Source organism: Polypterus senegalus, chromosome 2 (genome assembly GCF_016835505.1).
Source record: "Polypterus senegalus isolate Bchr_013 chromosome 2, ASM1683550v1, whole genome shotgun sequence".
In the NCBI taxonomy this organism is placed as follows: Eukaryota; Metazoa; Chordata; class Cladistia; order Polypteriformes; family Polypteridae; genus Polypterus; species Polypterus senegalus.
In genome coordinates this window covers 197655630-197682734 of record NC_053155.1, presented here as the reverse complement: position 1 = coordinate 197682734, position 27105 = coordinate 197655630, and the positions used below count along the sequence as shown (strand labels likewise).

Below are 27105 nucleotides of genomic sequence, written 5' to 3'. Positions count from 1 at the left end.
ATCTCGGTTCACGACCAAAAAGTTCGCCAAACTTTTGCCTCGGTTCACGACCACACACTCGGTATACGAACAAAGCCGGTTTCCCTTTAGGTTTGTGCGCACCTATGATTTCCACATGTGTTGCATTGTTCTCAGTCAGACGTGCCTGCCTGCTGCTGAGAGAGAGAGAGAGATAGAGCTAACCACATGCCTGCCTGCTACTGAGAGGGGGGAGGGGAGGTTTGCATGCTTGTACGTGACTGCCTGCTACTGACAGTGGGGGAAGGGAGGTATAGCAGAGAGAAAGTGAGCCGCGTGCCTGCCTGGCTGGTTCATTTAAGCAGAGCCACTCCCTGTTCATTGTTCTCAGTCAGACGTGCGTGCTTTACTTGAGCTCTCTTTGTGCTCTACAGTATTTCGTGTGCTTTTGCAGTTAACTGTGGCATCTAAGCAAGTGAAGAGTGGTGAGAAGAAAGTTTTGAAGAAAATTGAAATCAAAGTAAAGAAAGAAATTATTGAAAAGTTTGAGCGTGGCATTCGTGTTACTGATCTTGCCGTTGAATACAAGAAGTCAAAATCTACGATTTCGACTATTCTGAAGCAGAAAGAATCTATTAAAGCAGCTGATATTGCAAAAGGAGTTACAGCGTTAACCAGGCAGCTGGCTTCAAGTGCTGGAAGAGGTGGAAAAACTGTTTTACAGTTTACTCATTTACCAATTTGAGAACCCTCGTGCTTTCAAGAAGCACAATGTAAACAAAGCCAGACTGCCAGTAATGTGAAGGGCAAACACGAAGGGTTGGGTCACAAGGACTTTGTTTTTGGAATGGGTGCATGAGGCTTTCGCTCCCACCAGCTAAACAGCTAAAAACACCAGAAACCCAAGAAATCACATGAGAGAAAACACCTGAAGGAAAACATCCCTCCATTGTGGAGCCAGACTCTTCCTCCTCACTTCATGCCAGAACTCGACTCATGCAAGGTTAGTTTTCTTGGTGGTTTTTGTATTACAGTTTTTTCAAAAGTTAATTTTTCAGTTCGTAGCGTGAATTGTTGCAATGTTACTTTTGTCTTTTTTTAAATGTTTGCTTGTTTCCCTGTGCTTAAAACTCATTAAAGTGTTTACAGATGGAGTTGTTCATAGCGTGATTAGTTGCAATGTTACTTTTCTCTTTTTTCCGCTGTACTTAAAACTGATTTTAAAAAAAGTGTTTACAGCAATAAGGCTGAAAGGCTAAAATAGCGTGATCTTGTTACTTTTTTGGTTGCTTGTGGTTGGTTTTTAAATTAAAGTTCGGATTTGTTGAAATGTTCCCCTCTGTTCAGAGAGAGAGAGAGAGAGAGAGAGAGCGAGCGTGTGCTGCTGACAGAGGGGGGGTGTGCTATAGAGAGAGAGAGCGCAAGCGAGCCAGCTCGTGTAGCTGAGCAGGTAGCCTGGGTGTTTCGCGTCAAGTGTTATTCAATGTTTTTACATTAGTTTACTATTACACTGTGCATTCTATGGTGTAATTAACTATATTTGTGCTTAATCTTTACATATATTTACATATAGTTCGTATGGTCTAGAACGGATTAATTGTATTTACATACAATTCTATGGGGGAAATTGCTTCGGTGAACCGAGGTTCCACTGTGTGTGTGTATATGTATGTATATATATATGTATGTATGTGTGTATGTATATATATATATATATATATATATACATACATACATACATACATATACACACACATACACACACGCAGTAATCCCTCCTCGATCACGGGGGTTGTGTTCCAGAACCCCCCGTGATAGGTGAAAATCCGCGAAGTAGAAACCATATCTTAGAAACTCTCCCACACTGTTTATAAATATTCTCCGCACAGTTATACACTAAACCCTCGTTTATCGCGGTTAATCCGCTCCAGACAGATAAATGAATTTCCACGAAGTAGGATTCTTTATTCATAAATCCAATATTTTCGCAGTTAGAGTATAGAAAACCTGTTTACGACCTTCTAAATACGTTTTTTAACATTATTAGAGCCCTCTAGACATAAAATAACACCCTTTAGTCAAAAGTTTAAACTGTGCTCCATGACAAGACAGAGATGACAGTTCTTTCTCACAATTAAAAGAATGCAAACATATCTTCCTCTTCAAAGGAGTGCCATCAGGAGCAGAGAATGTCACAGAGAGACAGAAAAAAAAAAATCAATTGGGCTGTTGGGCTTTTAAGTATACGAAGCACCGCGATAAAGTGTCCGCAATGAAGGGATCAATGTGAAGGCAGTCTTTCAGCATTTGTTAGAGGAGCTTCCGTATCTTCTAAGCAAACAGCCTCTGTGCAAAAAGCCCCTCTGCTCACACCCCCTCCGTCAGGAGCAGAGAATGTCAGAGACAGTGAGAGAGGCAGAGAAAAGCAAACATTTAAAAAGCATGGGCTGTTAGAGCTTTGAAGTGTGCAAAGCATATTCTATATCATTGAGGAGTTTTATTTAATACGTAATATGTGCTCTGTATATATTTAACACTTACTGGTCAGAACATGGAGGTGAATAAATTTAGTATGGCCACATATTAAGACAAATCAGCCAAACAAATGAAATCCCTCAAAACCACCCCTTCAAAACACTGCCACCAGAACTGGAATTGATGCACTGGCATGAATGTTAATAAAATGAGATTTTTATTAGGTAAAATGCATAGTCTTGTTAAGAAACCCATTTAGCAGTTCTATAGGAGAAGGGCAATGCTAAACAACACATCACAGTAGATATCGCATGCAAAATGTTGTTCTGGTTTCACATTGTTGATTTTGTATGTGTGGGTGTGTTGGGGGCATATCTTGGAACCTAACCCAACAAAGAGCAAGGGATAGCTGTATATAAAGAAAAAAAAGGTCAAAATAAGGAATAATGACAAATTGTTTATTCTTCTACCCCATGCAGCCTACATTGTTTATTAAGTTATTAATAAAGTTTTATAAATGTTTAATTAAACACATTTAATAAATGTTTTCAAAAATATTCAAATTATTTAGCAAATAAAAGTAATCCTTAACATTGTTTTGATAAAAAAAAGAGTTGTATTTCATGTGTGTTCTGTGTCCACAATGATCTGGATAAATGTAGGATGACAGAAAATGTTGAACACATACCAAAAACAGTAACATTTCTCATGTTATAGTACTAATTACAACATTTTTGTGCACAAATGTTTTACAAATGAGTCAATCATTACAAGCAGCAAACTATACCTCCTCCCCACCCCCACCGACGCAGCTGAAGTTTTCCCAGTTTAAGTCTGTTTCTCTGGGTGTGAGATACCTTGAGTTGTATAGGGTAAATAATAAATCGTTATTTGGAATACATACATTACATGTGTGTTCCGTTTCTACAATGATCTGGGCAAATGTTGGATGACAGGAAATGTGAGGCAAGAAATGTTGAACACATAACTAAAACAAACTTTTTCCAAGTTATAGTAATAATGACGTGAAGTGTATAATGTGTGACTGAAGCCCAAATATCAAATAAACACTTTCACAAAAGGTACAAGTATTACAAAACAAATGTGCTTTTATTCAAGAAAATAACCTAAGAGGAAGAAATTGGGTTAGACGCTGACACGACCACTTTGCTGATGCAGCAGTAAAAACTGCTAACTCAATCAAGAGGTTGTTGGTTCGATTCTGGGTGCTTCCTACATTTACAGTTTTGCGTAGTAAGCTGCGCTTATTGTTACTATTATAGCATAAAAAACATACATTTGACTTGAGTCTGTAACAGCTGGTGTTATGGTACTTAGTTACTTGGTTAGTGTTTTTTGTTTTAATTCAGTTTTATTCTCTCAGTCACGTTCATGCTCCCCCTCGATCTGACACTGCTGTTTTCAAATAAACATGTGCTGTAACAGATGTGAGCTCATATGAGGAGGAGGGTTCTACATCGGAGAAAGATAACAGAAGCCCTTCCCACAAGAAACGTCCACTCACACATAAGAATGACGCAGCTGCAGGAAGGCATAAAGGATGGCACCATTCAGATGCAGCAACAGGTTGGCCATCATCCTGCCAGTGAATGTGCCACACGCATGTCCTTCAACGAAACAACAGGGCTTACAGAGCTTGCTTATTTATATGAAAAACATTTATATGTTACTTATATGAACACCAACTCGAATGTTGTTTACCTATATTTATTTACTTATCTTCCTACAGTGTAAAGTCACAAGTAGACAGCAAAGCTTCCTGTGTGTGATCGACACGGCCATGCTGACAAAGTACATGTGTGATGCCACTCATTATTCAAGAAAAGATCAGTTACGAAAAGTGTGGCAGCAGCTTCCACCTGCAGCTATAGACTCTTCAGTACATGAGTGACTCTCCAGACTAGTGTTTAGATCTGGTGGTGCAATGCTGATGGTGTATCTGCCCAAATTAAAGAAGTCTTACTGCATTCATGTTAGCATTGCTAGAATATTGAAGGGAGTTTAGCTGCAAGTGGAAGTTCCCATGCCACTTTATAATACCAAGCAGAGTTGCGGTGCAGCAGTCTATTAGCCATCCAACGCGACATGAAGTAGTAGTCTGTTGTTAAGGTTCTGCCTTTGTCCAGAAACAGCTTTATGACCTCAATCTTGGAATGTATTTCTTATGTGGGATGACTGGGATCTTTTCTTAAATAAGGAGTGGTATTGCACAAGTGTCTCCAAATGTGCCGCAATCCAGAACTTTATGCCAAATCTGTCAGGCTTCGTTAAGATGTACTGCAAAAAATGACAACGAACCTTGGTTGTAAACAGGTGCTTATCAACAGTAATATGTTGCCCTGGGTTATAACTCAGTACAAAGTTATCAACAAAACATTGCCAGATGTCTGAGATCGTAACAAATATGTCATTTTTCACATGTTCTGCATAGGTGTCTTTATTGTCAAAATGCAAAAGCCACATGATAGTCTAATAGTGGTCATGGGGTATGGTACCTTTTATTGCTGGTACAACAAATAGTTCTGACCAGTCATCAACAGCACCAACTGTGGTCATCACTGCTCTTCTGAAAAGAATGGAGATAAACACCATCAACTCAGGGATGGAGAGGCAAGTTTGTTGTACTATATAAACGAGATTATCAAACTGAATAAAAAAAACAATAACTTTTACAAGTAGGGAAAATTTACAATGGGTGTTACAGACTCAAATCTAATATGTTTTAATTATACTGTATAATAGTAATAATAGTAACAGCTTACTATTTAAAATGGTAAATGCAAGGAGGACCCGGGATCAAACCCGCAACCTCTTGATTTAAATGAAGCCATTCTTACCGCTAAACCAACCATGTTATTGACAGTTGGGCTTCAGTTTTTACATATTGACAGCAAGATGTAAATTGAATAATTTATTTTTCTTCAATTATATTCTTGAATAAAGGTGCACTTGTTTTGTTATATGTGTACCCTGTTGTTAAAGTGTTTATTTGATATTTGGACTTCAGTCAACATTTTATCAATTATTACTATGACATAAAAAAAAGTTTCTGTTTTAGTTAATGTGTGCAAAATTTCATACCTCACATTTCCAGTCATCCTACATTTACCTGGATCAATGTAGACTGGGAACACACATGAAATGTATGTATTTTGTAAGAGTGCAGATGAAAAGACTAAAATTGTTAAGTTGAACTTTGGTAGGGCAAATATTGACCAGATGCGACAAAGTCTAATAAGGATACACTGGGATAAGCATTTAAGTGTGGAGACAGTCGAGGAGCATTGGAACAGGTTTAAAAATGTTTTACATGTATTGCAAGACAGATACATAAATACATTTGGAAATAATAGAAAATTAAAAAAAAAACAAAAAAAAAACTCCACAGTGGAGAAAAGATTTCAAAAAGAAGTTGCAAAGGAAAAAACTGCTTTATAAGGCATATTAAAGTCAACTTTATTGTCATCTCAACCATATACAAATATACAGACAGACAAATTGCAAAGCTCAGGGTCGACACTGTAACAACATGAAGTGCAAATAATAATAAATATAAGACTAATGACTACAAAGTGAATCACTAAGCGTATGAGATCAGAAGATCAACCATTAAGAACGATATAAGGGAGGCTAAAAGACAGTTGGAGGGGAATATAGCAGATAAGGCGAAAGAAGACCCTAAGAGATTCTTTCAGTATTTTAGTAGTAAAAGAACAGTCAAGGAGGATGTCAAGTGCATCAGAAATAATAAAGATGAATGAAAAGACACAGTCAATGAAATAGCGGATGCCCTAAAACTACATTTTTCTGAGGTGTTCACAAGTAAGCAAGTGGATAACCTCCCAGAGTTAAACAGGACTACTAATGAGGTACTGAGGGATTTGGAAATTGTAGAGGGAGAAATACTGCTCAGATTAAATAAGCTGAAATAAAACAAATCACCTGGACCAGATAATATTTACCCTTGAGTTCTTAAGGAGGCAAGTGAGTACATATATAAACCCTTGACACATATTTTTAGGAAGCCACTACACACTGTAGAGATTCCGAAGGAATGGGAAATGGCAAATATTATCCCATTATATAAAAAGGGTGACAGGGCAGATCCAAGCAACTATAGGCCAGTAAGCTTAACATGCATCACATGAAAATTAATGGAAAGAATTATTAAGGACTAGACATTAAGCCCGTTACAATAACGGGCGCTAGAACAGTAGTGCATAAACATTAGTAGGAACAGTCTATATTAAATGGCAAGGGACCCTTGACCTCATTCTGTTTCTTGTCTTAATTTTTTTTTTGTTGTCAAAAATATTTTTGCAAGAAGCCTAAAGTAAAATAATAATAAAAATAAAATAGAAACGTATATGACAAAACAGTAAGTATAACTAGTATTGTCTTAGTGTAAAACTTTGTAACAATCTGTAAGACACAATATCTGAAGAAGATATTTAGGTAAAATTTTCAATTTTTTTTTACCTCATTAAATATTTCTGTACAATTTCATTATAGACAACATTTCTTGTAAATATTCTGCCTGAGTTTGGCAACAGTTTGCCTTGTTCAGGACCATCTACAACCTTGACAACAACATCTGGAAAACATCTAACTCTTGATAATGCAACATATAACTGACCGTGGCTGAATACTGGTTCTGGCAAGTAAATGCCAACTATTTCTAAGGTTTGCTCTTCTGAGTCTCTCTTTTAGCGTTTTTCTGACGGTCATTTTCTTTTTCTTCAATCGATCTATTTGCTCGTATTTTTCTTTGTCTTTCAGCCTTTCTTTTGTTGATATTTACATTTTGAGCTGACCGTTCTTCCAGGAGATGTTGTTTATATAGGATTTGATTGTCTGTGTCTTTTGTTCTACTTGACACGTCCTTTTTTTTGGGTGGCATGTTGTCAGTAGATATGTCTGTAGTAATTTTCTCTTTCAGTAATACTGGCTTGTATGTGGCTGTAATATGCGTCACTGTATTGTGTGTCTTTAATTTTCTCTCGCAGTAATACTGGTTTGTATTTCCATAAAATGCCTGTAATTTTCTCTGACAGTAATACTGGCTTTGTTGTCCGTAATATGACTAATTTTCTGTCACAACATTGGGCAATCTGCAGTGTGTCCCCAGCAACTGACGTAATGTGTGGCGTGTAGCTGATAATCGTGCCCGTGGCGTCTCCCCAGCAAGTACTGTTTAGTTCCCCAGCAAGTATTTTAATCTGGGCTGGCGTGCAGGTGATTATTGTATGTGTGGCATCTCCCCAGCAACGGATTTTATGATTTTATGTGCGCGGCCGCGACTACCCAATCAGCACTCTCCCCAGCAATGTTGTCCTTTATTTCTCATCGCGCGCGGCCATGGAAAGGCCATTCACTTTGTTCCCAGCTTCCAGGGTGTGTGCTTTATTTACTTACTAGCAGAATACCCGCGTTTCGCAGCGGAGAAGTAGTGTGTTAAAGAAGTTATGAAAAAGAAAACGAAAAATTTTAAAAATAACGTAACATGATTGTTAATGTAATTGTTTTGTCATTGATATGAGTGTTGTTCTCATATCTATATACATATATACATATCTATATGTCTATCTATATATATATATATATATATATATATATATATATATATATATATCTATATATCTATATATAAATATATATATATATATATCTAATCTATCTATCTATATCTATATATAGCAAAATACCCACGATTGGCAGCGGAGAAGTAAAAAGAAAAGGAAACATTTTAATAATAACGTAACATGATTGACAACGTAATTGTTTTGTCATGAGTGTTGGTGGCATATATATATATATATATATATATATATATATATATATATATATATATATATATATATATATATATATATATATATATGTATAAATATATATATATACACACACACACACACACACATACATACAGTGGGATGCAAAAGTTTAGGCAACCTTGTTAATAGTTATCTTTTTCCTGTATAAATCGTTAATTGTTACGATAAAAAAATGTCAGTTAAATATATCATATAGGAGACACACACAGTGATATTTGAGAAGTGAAATGAAGTTTATTGGATTTAAAGAAAGTGTGCAATAATTGTTCAAACAAAATCAGGCAGGTGCATAAATTTGGGCACCGTTGTCATTTTATTGATTCCAAAACTTTCAGAACTAATTATTGGAACTCAAAATGGCTTTGTAAGCTCAGTGACCCCTGACCTACATACACAGGTGAATCCTATAATGAGAAAGAGTATTTAAGGGGGGGTCAATTGTAAGTTTCCCTCCTCCTTTAATTTTCTCTGAAGAGTAGCAACATGGGGGTCACAAAACAACTCTCAAATGACCTGAAGACAAAGATTGTTCACCATCATTGTTTAGGGGAAGGAAAAAGAAAGCTGTCCCAGAGATTTAAGCTGTCTGTTTCCACAGTTAGGAACATATTGAGGAAATGGAAGACCACAGGCTCAGTTCAAGTTAAGGCTCGAAGTGGCAGACCAAGAAAGATTTCGGAAAGACAGAAGCGACAAATAGTGAGAACAGTCAGAGTCAACCCACAGACCAGCACCAAAGACCTACAACGTGGTCATGACAAACGCCAGCGGTAGCCTGTCTCTGAACTTAATTTAAACTTTAGGTTTACACCGTGCTTTGTTTCCGAAGTAGCAGCACTCATGAATATGGTTGTATATGTCACTCGCTCGCTTCTTATTGTTTCGCTGCCTTCTCAATTATATAATGCATGTTTTCTTCAGAGCTTTTTGGAGCTCTTCCTGGTTTTCTACACACTGCGTTGACAGTCAGTTCATGTGATTACGTGGGAAGCGTGATGATGTCACACGAAACTCCGCCCCCCCACGGCTTTCGAGCTCAACTACATTACAGTAAATGGAGAAAAATAGCTTCCATTTATGACCATTACGCATAGAATTTTGAAATGAAACCTGCCCAACTTTTGTAAGGAAGCTGTAAGGAATGAGCCTGCCAAATTTCAGCCTTCTACCTACACGGGAACTTGGAGAATTAGTGATGAGTGTTTGAGTGAGTCAGTCAGTCAGTGAGGGCTTTGCCTTTTATTAGTATAGATGATGCGCGGCATGGGCTAGGTCATTCACTGTGTGCCCAACTTCCCCAGTGTGTGTGTCCACGGTGTCGTGCGCATGGGCAGGGCATGGTGCGATGTGCGGCCCACGCATGTGCACTTCACCAGAAGACACACACACACACACACACACACGGACGGACACCTGGACGCACACAGGGGTTTTATTAAAAAGGATAAGACTGAGCAACATCTGGCAAGGACAGGAGTTATTCTGAACAGTCAGCTTAGGCTCAGAAGAGGGAGGTTGTGTTTTACTAACATGCTGGAATTCTATGAGGTGGCAACAAAAGTATATGATCAAAGTGGGGCATATCGTATTATTTATCTTGACTTTCAGAAAGCATTTGATAAGGTGCCACATAAGAGATTGGGCATTGAATTAAAAGAAGTGGGAGTTCAGGGTGATGTTTTTAGATAGGTGCAGAATTGGCTCAGACACAGGAAGCAGAGGGTGATGGTGCGAGGAACCTCATCAGAATTGGCCGATGTTAAGAGTGGTGTTCCACAGGGGTCAATGCTAGAGTTCTGCTATTTTTAATAAATATAAATGATTTAGATAGGAATATACATAACAAGCTGGTTAAGTTTGCAGATGACACCAAGATAGGTAGATTAACAGATAATTTGAAATCCGTTATATCAGTACAGAAGGACTCAGATAGCATTTGTGGCAGATGAAATTTAATGTCAGTAAATGTAAAGTATTATACATGAGTAAGGTTGAATAAATGGGCGGTCGGAAAACCAAGAGTACAACTTATGAGATGAATTTAGGACTCATAGTGGACTCTGAGCTATCGACTTCCTGACAGTGTTCAGAAGCCATTAAGACGACAAACAGAATGTTAGGTTATACAGCATGATGTGTGGAGTACAAGTCCAAAATATTTCAGTCAAACAGCCTAAGTTGTATGACTCGTGTCGCCAAACTCTGACGCATAAACTGTGTGGAATGAAAAAAAAATACAGCTTGTCCCTGTGACATGTAGCAGTTACAGCTTGTCCCTGTGACATGTAGCAGTTACAAAATGTGTATGTGACATTTCTATGTATACCCTTGTGTGAGGTACAGAGTGTACTGGGTGAGCAGGTCAAAGGAATCTGCCAGCAACAAGTCTGTTACTGTATTTCCTGTTTGTCTCAGAATCTGCTCTTTAACCAGTTTTTTATTATAGTTCCTGTTTTTAAAGCTCCAAATAAGGTTACTTCTTCTTTTTTATTTTGTCAGCAGTAAGAAATATGTACCCCGCCTCTATTTTTGGAAATAATGATATCATTTTGCTCGACTCTGTAAGCTATAAAAAAGCAAAGAATTTCCTATACGAGGGCTTCTCTAGTCTAGGTGCAATAAAGTGTGTTTTACTGATTAATTTTATCTGGTGTGAGACTCCTACTCTGTTCGGCAATAACTCAAGAGAGAAAAATCGTCCACAGTTTTTGGCGCCCGAACGCGGGCAGGAGACGATCGGCTGACTCCTTGATCGGTACCCGCCTTACGGATCTGTCTTCTTTGAAGCAGACTGCCTGTGAGCTCCGGCAGCAGTGAAAAGCAGTTCCGGCAAAGTTAGGACTGCCCTGTCCTAGGACGGCTTCTGAGTGAGAAGTCCCCGGTCTCCTCCTGATTCCGAGTGGAGTACTCTGCATTGCGCACCAGATTAAATACCTAGACTAGGTAAGTACCGTCGGGGTTTCCTTGGTGGTGGGTATGATAAGAGTGATAAGTAACTGACAGTTTTTAAACTGACACTAGCGCCCAGGATATTAATTATCTACTCGAGGTTTTAATTAACTGTTGGGAAAGGATGTAGGAGTCCGAACTGGGATATTAGTGGGATAGGCATTGGGACGGTTACAAGGTGCGTGGCACACCTAAGGAAAAGAGCCCATTGCCCGTCAAAGGTCAGTCACGGACAAAGACGGTTAACAGTTAGGTAATTTAAGAGAAAAGGAAATCGAGTAGGAAAAGAACAGTGTACACTGAATATAGTTTCAGGTAAAGAAACTAGGAAATAAAAGATATAGTTTCAGGGGAAGAAACTAGGACAATAAAAGAAAATGGGTTCCGCTAGTAGTAAAAAAGTTAAGCAGGGGTCTGATGGGTCTAACTTTATACTGGAAGGACTGTTTTCGGAGGATCAAAAGACGTCGGAAAAATGGGTCACCTAGGAAACTAATTGAGAAAAAGACAGGCTTAGATTTTAAAAAGGCATGTAAGAAGTGGAATAAACAGAGCGGTGGGCGTTGGCCAGTAAACGGCACCGTGATATGAGTGAGATTCAGGAAATAAGGAAAATATTGTGTAGAAATACCCAAGGTTGTTGCAAGGGAGGTCCGTATCGCATGGATATGTTTGATAGATGGGAATTGGTTATAAAAGATCGAAATTTAGAGGCGATCACTAGACAGAATGAGGTTCTGAGAGCCAATGAAAGTAAGGTCAAAAAAGAGAAGGATGACTTGCTTTTAGCTTTACAAACAGCCCAACCACCTGACAACCATTCTAAAAAGAAAAAGAAACAGAAACGTCTATACCCTATATTATATGGTTCTGGGACTCATGTTCCCGAACCCCCACCCTATGATTTTCCGGGAGGGTCCGAAGAGGAGGAGGAGGTAGAGGAGGACCCACCAGAACAAAAACCTGAGCTCCCTATCGTACACCGAGGAGGAGTTACAACACGAAGAAGGGCCCAAATAGAAGCACCTTTCAATCCCCTACACGTTAAATCCTCTGTTTCAGTTTCCCCCACTGCCCCTGACCCCGATTTCCTTCCCTCTACTGCTTTCCCATTAATACAGATTCCTAATCCCCGGCATAATCCCAATCAACCAACTGGTGACCAGAATCCCTTGACAATTTCCATTTCCCATATTTGGGACTTAAGTGAGCTAAAAGAGGTGGTCAGCTCCTTAGTTGACCCTAAAAAGGAAGGGGGACTGAAATTTATTGAACAATTAGAACAGTTGGACAGCATGTATAAACCAAACGCTGCTGAATGGACACAAGTCCTTCGTCGTAAATTGGGTCCAACTTGGGCTTCTGTTAATCATGGCACTGATAGTAATGGACAGCCGTGGACTTGGCGTGAGATTTTACATCGAGGAGATGGTCAGTACGGAGAGGCAGATTTTCAAACTCAGTGGAGTCTATTGAAAGCGAACTTAGAGGAAAAGTATAAAAGGGCACTGACTGGGCTTTGATTTCTGCTGCAAAACAGAAAAAGATGAGACTGTGGAGGAATGGGGACTTAGGATTCGAGATTTGATGGCTACCCATTCGGGCATAGAGCGGGCTGAGGACCAACGTCGTGCAGCCGTGCCTCCTTTTGTCTCCGGTCTCCGTTCAGACATCCAATCTAAAGTCCGTATCTCATGCATTGGCTGGGAATCGGCTGCCTTTGAAGAGGTTAAGCGACATGCTGAACATGCTGAAAGGCAGACATTGCACAAGCAAGAACAGACCCAAGCTAAGTTGGTGGCTGCGCAACTCAATTACTACACTGATGGACGGGAGGCGCCACCGGTCCAAGCGTGCCCGGGGAGGCTTCCAAGGGAGAGGACGCGGCCGGGGTCGAGGTGGTTTTACCTCTTTCCAAGATCCTTCTCAACAACAACAACAGCTCCCTACTCCTTACTATTGCTATAATTGTGGTCAGCCTGGCCATTATAAAAGAGACTGTCCAAATCGTCAGAATAAGCCTCTTTTGACTACCCCCGGAGATGAATTTACACCCGGTTTCCCCGGAAACCAAGGCTGGCCCTAGGAATTTTTAGGGACCTCTAGCCACTCCATGTTTCCTCTCTTGACTGCGGATCCTGAGGATGATCCTCTTTTATCTCTGCATGTTAATGGACAAGAGACTATTTTTCTAGTTGACACTGGCGCTACGCGCTCTACTCTTTCTCTGGCTAAGGTCCCTGCCTCGAACGACACAATTACTGTTTTGACAGCCTCTGGACAACCCCATTGCCTTAAAGTCTCACTCCCACTTCCTGTCCAAAGTTCCCCTTCTGGTCCATCCATATTACACCGTTTCCTCCTTAATTCCCTTTGCCCAGTTAACCTCTTGGGGCGTGACCTCATGACTAAACTTTCCCTATCGATTACTATGACCCCCAAAGGCTTTAACTGCTCCACCCCTATGATTCTTTTTCAATCATCTCACCCAACACCTTCCTTTGCAGCTTGGACTCTTTCCATTTCCCCACACACCATTTTATTAAAGGCCCTTAGTACATTCCCTTCCTGTTTGTTCCCCCATCTTCAAGTCCCTGACACCCTTCACTGTACCGCTCAATACTTCCCCGCTGACGTTGATGCCCCTTGGTTGGAATCTTTTCTTTCTTCGGCTCCCACACCAGAAAATGTACTTGTTCCTTGTCTATTCCTGTCCTCCACCAAAGCTGCTGCATCTGTTCATCTCACCCTTTCTCAGCAGATTTACTATTTGGGTGGCTCCGTCCCTCATATTTCTCTTGCCAAATCGCATGACACGCAGTGGGTGCAAATTGGACCTTGGGTTCAACACTGTCTTGACCGGACAGATTGGCAATATGTTGCCCCTGGTGTCTTCGACACCTCTGACCATTTAGTTACAAAGGTTGTTCTCCAAACTAATTTTTTAGTCAATCGTAGTCTTTGCACACCTTCCCTTCATGTTCTGTATTTCCCTTACAGGTTTCTCTCCTTCATTTCCTTGGCTCGCAGATATCCCTTCCTGCCTATGGTCTCAGGATAAAACGATTTTGGCAAATAGCCCATTGTGAACCTCTGGTGATCTACCCAAAATCCTCCTTCCGTCCACATCGAGCTCAATATCCTCTGTCTCCTGAGGCAGAGGCCGGCATTTCTGCCGTTCATTCTGATTTAGTGAAACGAGGAGCTATAATTCCAATTACATACTCTCCGGTAAATTCTCCTATTTTGCCGGTAAGAAAAGCTGATGGTTCCTGGCGGTTTGTTCAGGACCTTCGCCAAGTCAATGCTGCTATTTTCCCAAGGGCCCCTATTGTTCCTAACCCTTCCACTATTCTCTCCGCGATTCCACCTTCCGCCCGATATTTTTCTGTAATTGACTTGGCTAACGCTTTCTTCTCTGTCCCTGTTCACCCAGACTCTCAGTTCTGGTTTGCTTTTACGTTCAAAACCGCCGTTGGACTTGGACTGTTATGCCTCAGGGCTACACTGAGTCTCCTTGTGTGTATGGACAAGCGCTTGCTCAAAATCTTGAGGGTTTCTGGCCAGACCGTGGTTCCACATTAATTCAATATGTTGATGATATCATGCTTTGCAGTGATTCACAGGAATCATGCGAAAAGGACACAAAGAAATTACTTATTTTCTTGGCTGAAAATGGCCATAAAGTGTCCAAAGCTAAATTACAATTGGTGCAAACAACTGTTAAATATTTAGGTCATGACATTGCCAATGGCACAAGAGCTCTCTCCACCAGTCGCATTACAACCATTCAGAATCTTCCTAGACCGGTCACTAAACAACAGGTTATGTCTGTCCTAGGCATTCTTGGATATTGTCGACAATGGATCCTTAATTTTTCAGCACGTGCTCAGCCTCTGCAGGATCTGGCCAACACTCCCGGCCTTCCCTTATCTGGCCACGTTCCTGGACTCCTGAAGCTGAGACTGCATTTTCTGACCTAAAAACTGCCCTCCTTTCTGCCCCCGCTCTCGGTTTACCTGATTATTCTCGTCCATTCACTTTGTTTGTGGACTAAAAGGGGATATATGAATGCCGTGTTGACTCAAAACATGGAGACAAACAAAGGCCAGTTGCATATTTTTCAAAAAATTAGACCCCGTTGCAGCTGCTCTTTCTCCTTGTCTAAGAGCAGTTGCTGCTGCCACAGAAGCAGTCTTAGCTAGCACCGATATAGTACTCATGAGTCCACTGACAGTTAAAGTCCCACATGCAGTTCATTCCATTTTAGTACAAGCAAAAACTTCTCATCTAACTACAGCAAGAGCCATCCATTATCAGAACGTTCTTTGCACTCTCTCAAATGTCACAATTGAAAGGTGTTCTACCCTCAATCCGCTACTCTACTCCCGACAAATGAGGAGGGAGAACCGCATGATTGTCAGGAAGTGATTGCTCGAGAAGTTAAGCCGAGAATTGATTTGCAGGAAACTCCATTAGAAACAGGTGAAAGCGTATTTGTAGATGGCTGTTCGTTAAGATTAGAAAATGGAGCTCCGTCGACCAGTTATGCTGTGGTCCAAGGGGACCACCTACTGGAAGCTAACCGAATTACCTCTAGCCTCAGTGCACAAGCAGCTGAACTAATAGCGCTAACTCGAGCATGTCAGCTGTCAGAAGGAAAAGAAATTACTATATATACAGATTCTCGCTATGCTTTTGGAGTCTGTCATGATCATGGGGCATTATGGAAATTAAGGGGTTTTAAGACCAGTACTGGCAAGCCCATTCAACATCAGAAGTTAATTGAATCTTTGTTGGATGCCATAACTAAACCATCTAAATTGGCTATTGTGAAGTGCCAGGCACACACTGGCAAACAGGATCCTATTAGTAAAGGAAATGAATTGGCTGATTACTTTGCTAAACGAGCTGCTCGTAATAATGTTCCAGTTTCTCTTTTCCAACAGAGTTCGGAGTCGGTTCAAGATAACCAGATGATTTCTTTACAGAGCTCGGCAACGGATCTTGAGAAGAAGAAATGGTCCAAGGAAGGCTCCTTGATTGAAGGTGTTTGGACCCACCGTCAGACTAATAAGCCTTTTCTTCCAAAGCTTCCTTTCCAGGAATGGCGAAAATAGCTCATGGACTGGACCATGCTGGAAGAGATGCTATGATTCAGGATGTTGAGAAGCATTGGGAAGCAGTAGGGTTTTCTAGTTATGCAGATCAATTTGTAAGAGATGTGCGCTGTGCCAAAGGTTTAATGTGGGAAAAGGAAGCAGGTAAGTCCGCCGTTACCCGATCCGATGGGACCATTTGAGCATCTCCAAATGGATTTCATCAATTAACGCCGCCAAGGGATATCGGTACTGTTTAGTAATTGTCGATGTGTTCTCCGATGGGTAGAAGCATTCCCTTCTAAGCATAATGATGCCAAAACTGTGGCTAAAGCGTTAATAAAAGAAATTATCCCACGATGGGGAATACCCCAGAAACTGCAGACTGATAATGGGACTCATTTTGTGAATTCAGTTATAAATGAACTAACCACATGGCTCCAAATTAATGTACACCACTACTGTAAGTATCACCCACAGAGTGGAGGTATAGTTGAAAGATGCAATGGCACTTTGAAGTCAAAATTAGCAAAAATTTGTGAGCAGACAAATCTTTCCTGGCCTGATGCCCTTCCACTGGCCCTGATGGGGCTACGAGGGCGACACACCGACAATTGGGGCTATCGCCGTTTGAGATTCTTACCGGTAGACCCATGCCAGTTGGCATGGTCATAGGGAATGTGAACCTACATACTGTGGACAATGACCTTCTCTCTAGTCTTTCAGGTCTCCGAGCCTCTCTGAAGGAGATCCATGAACAAGTGAAACAAGCCTGGAGATCCACCCCTCCCTCTGAGGATTCGCCTATCCCATTAGGAACCTGGATCTTGGTTCGTGATACCCGCAGGAAACACTGGCACCAACCCAGGTGGCGAGGACCGTTTCAAGTTCTTCTGTCAACCCCTCACGCTGTGAAAGTTGAAGGATTACCTGCCTGGATCCACGCATCTCATTGTAAAAGATGGCACCATTCCTCTGTCTTTTGATCCGTTTCCTTTTCGTTCTATCTATCCCTGTTCCCCCCAGAGAACCACAAGGATTCCGAGTTCCTCAGGGTACCACTCATTCTTTTACCCTGGACTTTTGTTCTGTTGCGTCCTGTACTGGTTCTCCACATGATTGGACTTCCTCACAAAAATACGTTTGTGTCCCAGAATGTAGCTCATGGAGCGATGTGTTCGCTAACACCGGAAACCAGGACTGGGGGTATAACCCTACACAAGCTACGCAACATGGGTTAAAGACTCGTTTTTCAATTATAAAAGGACACCCGATGCTGAAGCCTGTACAGGCAATCATCCTATTTTTGTAATCTTTTAGTGGTTACTATTAAGAATGCTTCTTTACATGATTCCGCATCTACATTCTTGGTGCCTATGTCTCTGGTATAGATTTGTTGGGAAAGTTCAGGATTGAGGTGTATTCCACTTCCCCTACCTCTTCATCTTCATCTTCCTCTTCATCTTCCTCTTCATCTTCCTCTTCTTCTTTTAATGCTTCTTCTTCTTCCAATACTACTTCTCCATTCTCCTCTCTGTCCGTTCTTTCCATAGAATCCACCTTCGAGGTTGAAACTGGGTACGGTGATCGGAACCGTTGGCTGCAATGGATCCTGTATTCAGCTCGTCAGCTCAATCAATCCGATTGCTATGTATGTGCCACTGCTCGTCCCCATCTCGCAACCACCCCCTTCCCTTTGTCCCATAACTCCTCCAACTCTCTTCCTTGTTTACTTTCCCTTTTAATACTCCTTCCATTTCCCCGAATTCTTCCTGCTCCCTCTTTTCTCTCTTTTCCCCCCTTCTCCAAGAATGACTCCTCCTGCTTTTGAATACATTCCTGGAAATTACACTTGCTTCTCCCAAACAAGTTCCCGTCACGTTGGTCATCTCCTTTCCTCCTCTTGCTCTAAAATCTACAATTCCACTTCCTTCCTTAATTTCTCTGTGTTCCTTAACAATCACACCACTCCTCGTTCTGATATTTGGTGGATGTGTAAGCCCACCCAACTCCGCGATACCCTTCCTGTTAATTGGTCAGGTACTTGTGCCCCGGTCCAACTTATTATGCCATTCCGTATTCTTCCTTCTCCCACTCCCTTCTCTTCCCCCTCTTTAACTTCTTCTATCTTTCTTCGTCGCCGTCCCCGCTCCAGCCCTCAATCTAAGGACTCCTACACTGGCCCTCACTCTGAGGACTCTTACACTCTTCATGGCCCTGGTGTTTACATAGATTCCATAGGAGTCCCCAGAGGGGTTCCAAATCAATACAAAGCTCGTGATCAGGTTGCCGCTGGTTTTGAATCCATTATTTTCTGGTGGTCAACAGTTAATAAAAATGTTGACTGGATTAATTATTTATACTATAACCAGCAGCGATTCTTAAATTTTACTAAAGATGCCATTAGAGGTATCCACGAACAATTGGATAAAACTTCTTTGATAACATGGCAAAATAGATTAGCTCTTGATATGCTCCTAGCTGAGAAAGGGGGTGTCTGTGCAATGTTTGGTGACACTTGCTGCACTTACATTCCTAACAATACTGCCCCTGATGGTTCAATTACTCGTGCTTTAGCTGGCCTCACCTCTCTCTAATGAGTTAACCACAAACTCTGGCCTAGACTCTCCTTGGGATTCTTGGTTCACCTCTATGTTCGGCTCCTGGGGGCAATGGTTCAAATCTATTTTTGTCTCCCTTGCTGTTGGAGTTCTTCTGCTCCTTCTTGCCTCTTGCTGCTTACTTCCTCTTGTCCGCTGTCTCATTGCTCGTGTGTTCCGTTCTACTTTATCTAAAGCTTACCTCCTACGTCAAGAACAAGTTTTTCTTTTGGCCCCTGAAAGTGATTCCGAAGTTTAACCTGCCAGATTCCTTTTTCTGCTCAAAGGGGTCGAGTGTGGAATGAAAAATACAGCTTGTCCCTGTGACATGTAGCAGTTACAGCTTGTCCCTGTGACATGTAGCAGTTACAAAATGTGTATGTGACATTTCTATGTATACCCTTGTGTGAGGTACAGAGTGTACTGGGTGAGCAGGTCAAAGGAATCTGCCAGCAACAAGTCTGTTACTGTATTTCCTGTTTGTCTCAGAATCTGCTCTTTAACCAGTTTTTTATTATAGTTCCTGTTTTTAAAGCTCCAAATAAGGTTACTTCTTCTTTTTTATTTTGTCAGCAGTAAGAAATATGTACCGCCGCCTCTATTTTTGGAAATAATGATATCATTTTGCTCGACTCTGTAAGCTATAAAAAAGCAAAGAATTTCCTATACGAGGGCTTCTCTAGTCTAGGTGCAATAAAGTGTGTTTTACTGATTAATTTTATCTGGTGTGAGACTCCTACTCTGTTCGGCAATAACTCAAGAGAGAAAAATCGTCCACAACTGCAAAAGGTTTCACATTTTGCCACAACAACGGATTTATGGTCAAGCCGAACATCCGAGCCATACCTTTCCATGACGGTGCAATTCATTGAAGATCACACTGGCGACATCATTGCGCAAGGTCTGAAATATGCGCTGGCATCATGGTCACTGCGAGAAGACCGCACGGTTTGCATGACAACAGACAGCGGGGCTAATGTTGTCAGTGCACTACGGATTAATAACTGGAAGAGGCTACCTTGTTTTGGGTATAGGCTTCATATTGCAACTGGTGAGTAACTTGGGGTTCCTCTATTAAATGCAGTTTAGGTTAAATTCATCATCTTATTTATTATGACGTTTAAAAAATACAAAAAGACCTGAGAAGTAAAGCTGTAGATGACAAAAATATAATTCAATATAATTTCAAATAATATATTACATTATACAATAAAAATATAAGAATGTTGTAATGCAATTATTATACAGGTGCTGGTCATAAAATTAGAATATCATGACAAAGTTGATTTATTTTAGTAATTCCATTCAAAAAATGAAACTTGTATATTAGATTCATTCATTACACACAGACTGATGTATTTCAAATGTTTATTTCTTTTAATTTTGATGATTATAACTGACAACTAATTAAAGTCCCAAATTCAGTATCTCGGAAAATTAGAATATTGTGAAAAGATTCAATATTGAAGACACCTGGTGCCACACTCTAATCAGCTAATTAACTCAAAACACCGGCAAAAGCCTTTAAATGGTCTCTCAGTCTAGTTCTGTGGGCTACACAATCATGGGGAAGACTGCTGACCTGACAGTCATCCAAAACAACAACAACATTTATTTATATAGCACATTTTCATACAAAAAAAATGTAGCTCAAAGTGCTTTACAAAATGAAGAATAGAAAAACAGAAGACACAATAAAAAATAAACATAAGTCAACATTAATTAACACAGAATAAGTAAGGTCCGATGGCCAGGGTGGACAGAAAAAACAAACAAAAAAAAAAACTCCAGAGGCTGGAGAAAAAAAAATAAAATCTGTAGGGATTCCAGACCAAGAGACCGCCTCGTCCCCTCTAACGACCATTGACACCTTGCACAAGGAGTGGCACAAGGCACAAAAGGTCATTGCTAAAGAGGCTGGCTGTTCACAGAGCTCTGTGTCCAAGCACATTAATAGAGAGGCGAAGGGAAGGACAAGATGTGGTAGAAAAAAATGTACAAGCAATAGGGATAACTGCACCCTGGAGAGGATTGTGAAACAAAACCCATTCAAAACTGTGGGGGAGTGGACTGCAGCTGGAGTCAGTGCTTCAAGAACCATCACGCACAGACGTATGCAAGACATGGGTTTCAGCTGTCGCATTCCTTGTGTCAAGCCACTCTTGAACAAGAAACAGCGTCAGAAGCGTCTCGCCTGGGCTAAAGACAAAAAGGACTGGACTGCTGCTGAGTGGTGCAAAGTTTTGTTGCATTTCCTTTGGAAATCAAGGTCCCAGAGTCTGGAGGAAGAGAGGAGGGGCACAGAATCCACATTGCTTGAGGTCCAGTGTAAAGTTTCCACAGTCAGTGATGGTTTGGGGTCTATTGTGTTCTCTGAGGTTCAAGGTCAACGCAGCCGTCTACCAGGAAGTTTTAGAGCACTTCATGCTTCCTGCTGCTGACGAACTTTATGGAGATGCAGATTTCATTTTCCAACAGGACCTGGCACCTGCACACAGTGCCAAAGCTACCAGTACCTGGTTTAAGGACCACGGTATCCCTGTTCTTGATTAGCCAGCAAACTCTCCTGACCTTAACCCCATAGAAAATCTATGGGGTATTGTGAAGAGGAAGATGCAATACGCCAGACCCAACAATTCAGAAGAGCTGAAGGCCACTATCAGAGCAACATGGGCTCTCATAACACCTGAGCAGTGCCAGAGACCTATCGACTCCATGCCACGCCGCATTGCTCCAATAATCCAGGCCATAGGAGCCCCAACTTAATATTGAGTGCTGCACATGCTCATACTTTTCATGTTCATACCTTTCAGTTGGCCAACATTTCTAAAAATCCTTTTTTTACATTGGTCTTAATTGATATTCTAATTTTCCGAGATACTGAATTTGGGACTTTCATTAGTGGTCAGTTATAATCATCAAAATAAAAAGAAATAAACATTTGAAATACATCAGTCTGTGTGTAATGAATGAATCTAATATACAAGTTTCACTTCTTGAATGGAATTACTGAAATAAATCAACTTTGTCATGATATTCTAATTTTATGACAAGCACCTGTATACAGTATACTTTGAATGTTCCATTAAATTTTATATTAAATGTTTTCCAGAGAGGAGCATGCGGGATCCAAGGATAGACAGAGCCATAGGAGTTTGCAAAAAGGTGGTCAGAGCTTTTTACAGTAGCTGGAAAAAAAAGAAAGCACTTGTTGATGCACAAGAGGAACTCAAACTTCCAATGCATAAACTTATCACTGAGTCACCAACAAGATGGGGCTTAAGATGGCACATGATAGAGAGATTTATTTAACAAGAAAAAGTCATTCGTCATGTTTTGACTGCAGACAAAAAGAACAGGCATCTTGTCCCAACATGGCAAGATGTTGAAGTGCTGGAGGCAGTAAGTAAAGCACTAGGCCCTCTTCTGGAGTTCACAGATACTCTTTCAGGTGAGCAACTTGTAACAGTTTCTTTCTTAAAACCTGTGCTGGCCTTATTCAACTCTGATGTCCTGGAGGTGAAGTCTGATGACACAGACCTAACCAAAAAGATTAAACAAGCCATTCTAGAGTATCTGAACTCCAAATACACAGAGGACTTTGTAGACGAACTGCTGGGTTTGGCTTCCACACTTGACCCACGGTTCAAAAATCGCTTTAATAATGATGAAAGGATCGAAGCTATTATGATGACAGCTGCGAGAGAACTCATGGCTGTGGCGACAGAGGAGGACAGCCCTACATCAGGACGCTCAACTGCTTCAGCTCACCCAATGGCTGCAGAAACTGAATCAGGTGATAACGCAAGGGAGGGAGTAAAAAGAAAAAAAAAGTATTTTGGCAGCTATTTCAAAAAGGCACAGGAATTCAGAGGACGAGTCTCTGCCCACTGCCATTGAAAAAGAGATCAAGAGCTACTTAATGATACCCAAGGTGGACAGTGAGGTAAATCCACTTGAGTGGTGGAAAACACAAGAAGTAAATTTCCCCAGACTGAGGAAACTAGCAAAAGAGTACCTGAGCATTCCTGCCTCAAGCAGTGCTTCTGAGAGGGCTTTCAGTACCAGAGGAAATGTTGTAACATGTAACCGTGATGGTTTGAAGCCAGATGCTGTGGACAGGCTGGTGTTCCTTAAAATTTCTCCAGTAGAATTTTATAGTTCTCATAACTTTCTCAAAACTCACAGCCTTGTGCAATACTGGACAAAGGAAGTTAGTAATTTCTTTAATAGTGTTCGTTTGTGTAAAACTTGTTTACACATGCTACTTCTGCAGTATTCGATAGATGTTTACAGTATACTACAATATGTTAGATTTGTGTTCTTGCTTGCATGCCGCACATGTTCAGTTCATGGCCCTTAATTGTGATGTACAAGTATTTTATTCCCTGTGCATTTATAGTTTGTTTACATGAATAGTAGGTGCTCTCATTTTAATAGTTTTGTTGGTCTCAGTGCAAATGTTTGTGTACATCCTGTAGGCCACTGTTCAGTTATGTACTATAATACAAACCGGATTCCAAAAAAGTTGGGACACTATACAAATCGTGAATAAAAACTGAATGCAATGATGTGGAGGTGCCAACTTCTAATATTTTATTCAGAATAGAGCATAAATCACGGAACAAAAGTTTAAACTGAGAAAATGTATCATTTTAAGGGAAAAATATGTTGATTCAGAATTTCATGGTGTCAACAAATCCCAAAAAAGTTGGGACAAGGCCATTTTAACCACTGTGTGGCATCTCCCATTCTTACAACACTCAACAGACATCTGGGGACCGAGGAGACCAGTTTCTCAAGTTTAGAAATAGGAATGCTCTCCCATTCTTGTCTAATACAGGCCTCTAACTGTTTAATCGTTTTGGGCCTTCTTTGTCGCACCTTCCTCTTTATGATGCGCCAAATGTTCTCTATAGGTGAAAGATCTGGACTGCAGACTGGCCATTTCAGTATCCGGATCCTTCTCCTACGCAGCCATGATGTTGTGATTGATGCAGAATGTGGTCTGGCATTATCTTGTTGAAAAATGCAGGGTCTTCCCTGAAAGAGATGACGTCTGGATGGGAGCATATGTTGTTCTAGAACCTGACTATATTTTTCTGCATTGATGGTGCCTTTCCAGACATGCAAGCTGCCCATGCCACACGCACTCATGCAACCCCATACCATCAGAGATGCAGGCTTCTGAACTGAGCGTTGATAACAACTTGGGTTGTCCTTGTCCTCTTTGGTCCGGATGACATGGCCTCCCAGATTTCCAAAAAGAACTTCGAATCGTGACTCGTCTGACCACAGAACAGTCTTCCATTTTGCCACACTCCATTTTAAATGATCCCTGGCCCAGTGACAACGCCTGAGCTTGTGGATCTTGCTTAGAAATGGCTTCTTCTTTGCACTGTAGAGTTTCAGCTGGCAACGGCGGATGGCACGGTGGATTGTGTTCACTGACAATGGTTTCTGGAAGTATTCCTGAGCCCATTCTGTGATTTCCTTTACAGTAGCATTCCTGTTTGTGGTGCAGTGTCGTTTAAGGGCCCGGAGATCACGGGCATCCAGTATGGTTTTACGGCCTTGACCCTTACGCACAGAGATTGTTCCAGATTCTCTGAATCTTCAGATGATGTTATGCACAGTTGATGATGATAGATGCAAAGTCTTTGCAATTTTTCGCTGGGTAACACCTTTCTGATATTGCTCCACTATCTTTCTGTGCAACATTGTGGGAATTGGTGATCCTCTACCCATCTTGGCTTCTGAGAGACACTGCCATTCTGAGAAGCTCTTTTTATACCCAATCATGTTGCCAATTGACCTAATTAGTGTTTATTGGTCTTCCAGCTCTTCGTTATGCTCAAATTTACTTTTTTCCAGCCTCTTATTGCTACTTGTCCCAACTTTTTTGGGATTTGTTGACACCGTGAAATTTTGAATCAACATATTTTTCCTTTAAAATGATACATTTACTCGGATTAAACATTTGATCGGTCATCTACGTTCTATTACAAATAAAATATTGACATTTGCCATCTCCACATCATTGCATTCAGTTTTTATTCACAATTTGTTTAGTGTCCCAACTGTAATAAGTTGACTGGTGAATTTAATGTTTTTGTTTTAATTCATCCATCCCCCCATCCATTATCGTAACCGCTTAATCCCAACTGTGGTTGCGGGGCAGAGCCTGTCCCAGGAACAAGAAGCGCAGGCAGGAACCAACCCTGGGAGTGCGCCAAAACACCACAGGGTGCACACACTCACACTGCCAGACTCACACAATTAAAGGGTAAATTTTAGACTCGCCAATCAGCCTACCCTGCACACTTTTGGACCGTGGGAGGAAACCGGAGCCCCTGGCAAAAACCCACGCAAACACGGGGAGAACGCATGAACTCCACACAGAAAGGATCCGGGTGTTTTACTTCAGTTTTAATTAAATAAATAAGACCTGTTTTCCTTAACTGTTTTATTAAGCTACAATTAACTTTCTATTACCAAGACCAAGCTAGATCTTAATAAGACTTACAAACACATGTTAAAAGGATGCAAACTATCTTGGAATTATCGTTATATTCCCAGAAACTATCGAGATGTTTTTTTATTCCCCAATATCGCACACCCCTATAGCAGCGCTAGAAAAAGTCCAGAGAAGAGTGACTAGGCGGATTCCAGGGCTACAGGTGTTAAATTATGAGGAAAGATTAAAACAGCTGAGCCTATACAGTTTAAGCAAAAGAAGGTGAAGAGGTGACATGATTGAAGTGTACAAAATTATGAAGGGAATTAGTACAGTGAATCGAAACTGTTACTTTAAAATGAGTTCATCAAGAACGCGTGGACACAGTTGGAAACTTAAAGGTAAATTTCGCACAAACATTAGGAAGTTTTTCCTTACACAAAGAATGAAAGACACTTGGAATAAGCTTCCAAGTAGTGTGGTAGACAGACTTTAAGGACTTTCAAAACTCGACTTGTTTTTGTTGTAAGGAATAAGTGGATAGAACTGGCAAGCTTTGTTGGGCTGAATGGCCTGTTCTCATCTAGAGTGTTCTAATGTTATTCCAAATAACGATATATTTACCATATACAATTCCAGGCACCTCATACCCATATAAACAGACTTGAGCTGGGAAAACTTCAACTGGATCGGTGGGGGAGGGGGACAGCAGGCTGATTGCTGCTTGACACATTTGCAAAACAAATACGTGCATGAAGAGGTGCGAAGGAATTTAAGGTAGCCTGGCATTATGACTTTTTTCGTAGGCTTCAGGGATTCTAGTGGTAAATCTGACAGACTCTTAAGTTACTCAATTCTGACGCTAAGGAATTCTCATTTTACTCATTTTATATTTTTCTCAATACTTTTTCAGGCTTATAATTTAAAATGCTTAGAATGTATTTATTATCAAACATGGACCTTTTATGTAGCATCTTGACAGGTGCATTTAATGTGGATATTGCAGGCTCAGTGTGTAGCACAGCTGCCTAAAATAGCTATTTATCAATACATATAGATCTGAAAATTTTGAAACAGTATGAACACTTATTTTCTATACCACTGATCCTATTCTTCTCAGATGTGCTTTCCTGCTTGCTCAATTGTTTGACAGCGAGATCAAATCTGTAAACTCCTGGACATACACTACATTGCTTCTCACACAGAGCAGTGGCCATGCTTCCTCTGATTCACTATGCTGCTGTTGAAAATTACAAGTGGAAACTGAAGCCTTCAGATGAAGTGTTCTGTGGACTTCAGTGCACCTTTTAATTTAGTGTATGCACGTTAAAATGTGACTGTTTCTTATCGCATTGTCCTAACATATGTTTGCTCTATTTTTTCTTCTTTAGATTCAACTGCTTCTCCATTGGTAAAGCGCTCACACAGGCACATTTTCTCGTGTAGTCTGTATTCTTAGTTTACAGGTGTATTGCATGTTACTTTACTTTTAGTCAGGTGCTGTTTTCTTCTTGAAAGCCAAGTAAAATGTAATTAAGAGTATAGAAAAATGGAAATAAAAAAAAAAAAAATTCAGTTTTTTCTTCAGATTAGACATCTTGCATTCTATTAGCCAAAAACCGAATTCTCTAACAAGATCTCATTTTCTTAATAAAATGAACAATAAAAATAAGCATAGTAAAATAACTATAATATTAGTAAAAGTTTGTTTC

The 27105-nt window shown here is 40.6% G+C and overlaps 2 protein-coding genes across 8 annotated transcripts in view; one reads left to right on the top strand and one right to left on the bottom strand.

Moving 5' to 3' along the window:
- kdm6a (lysine (K)-specific demethylase 6A) overlaps window positions 1-27105 on the bottom strand; it is a 548877-nt gene that overhangs the window by 206679 nt on the left and 315093 nt on the right. The gene's annotated exons all lie outside the window — the stretch shown is intronic.
- Window positions 19615-23472, top strand: LOC120523646 (zinc finger BED domain-containing protein 4-like). Its single transcript, XM_039745158.1, has 2 exons — window positions 19615-19987; window positions 22049-23472. Exons 1-2 carry the CDS (start codon window positions 19789-19791, stop codon window positions 22246-22248), a joined length of 399 nt encoding a protein of 132 aa, XP_039601092.1. The 5' UTR covers window positions 19615-19788; the 3' UTR covers window positions 22249-23472.

Bases quoted from the DNA above. Each gene is read 5' to 3' on its own strand.
- LOC120523646 (XM_039745158.1), top strand. From the start codon at position 19,789: ATGACGGTGCAATTCATTGAAGATCACACTGGCGACATCATTGCGCAA. The intron at 19,988-22,048 runs GTGAGTAACTTG...AATGTTTTCCAG, and splicing joins TAGGCTTCATATTGCAACTG to AGAGGAGCATGCGGGATCCA.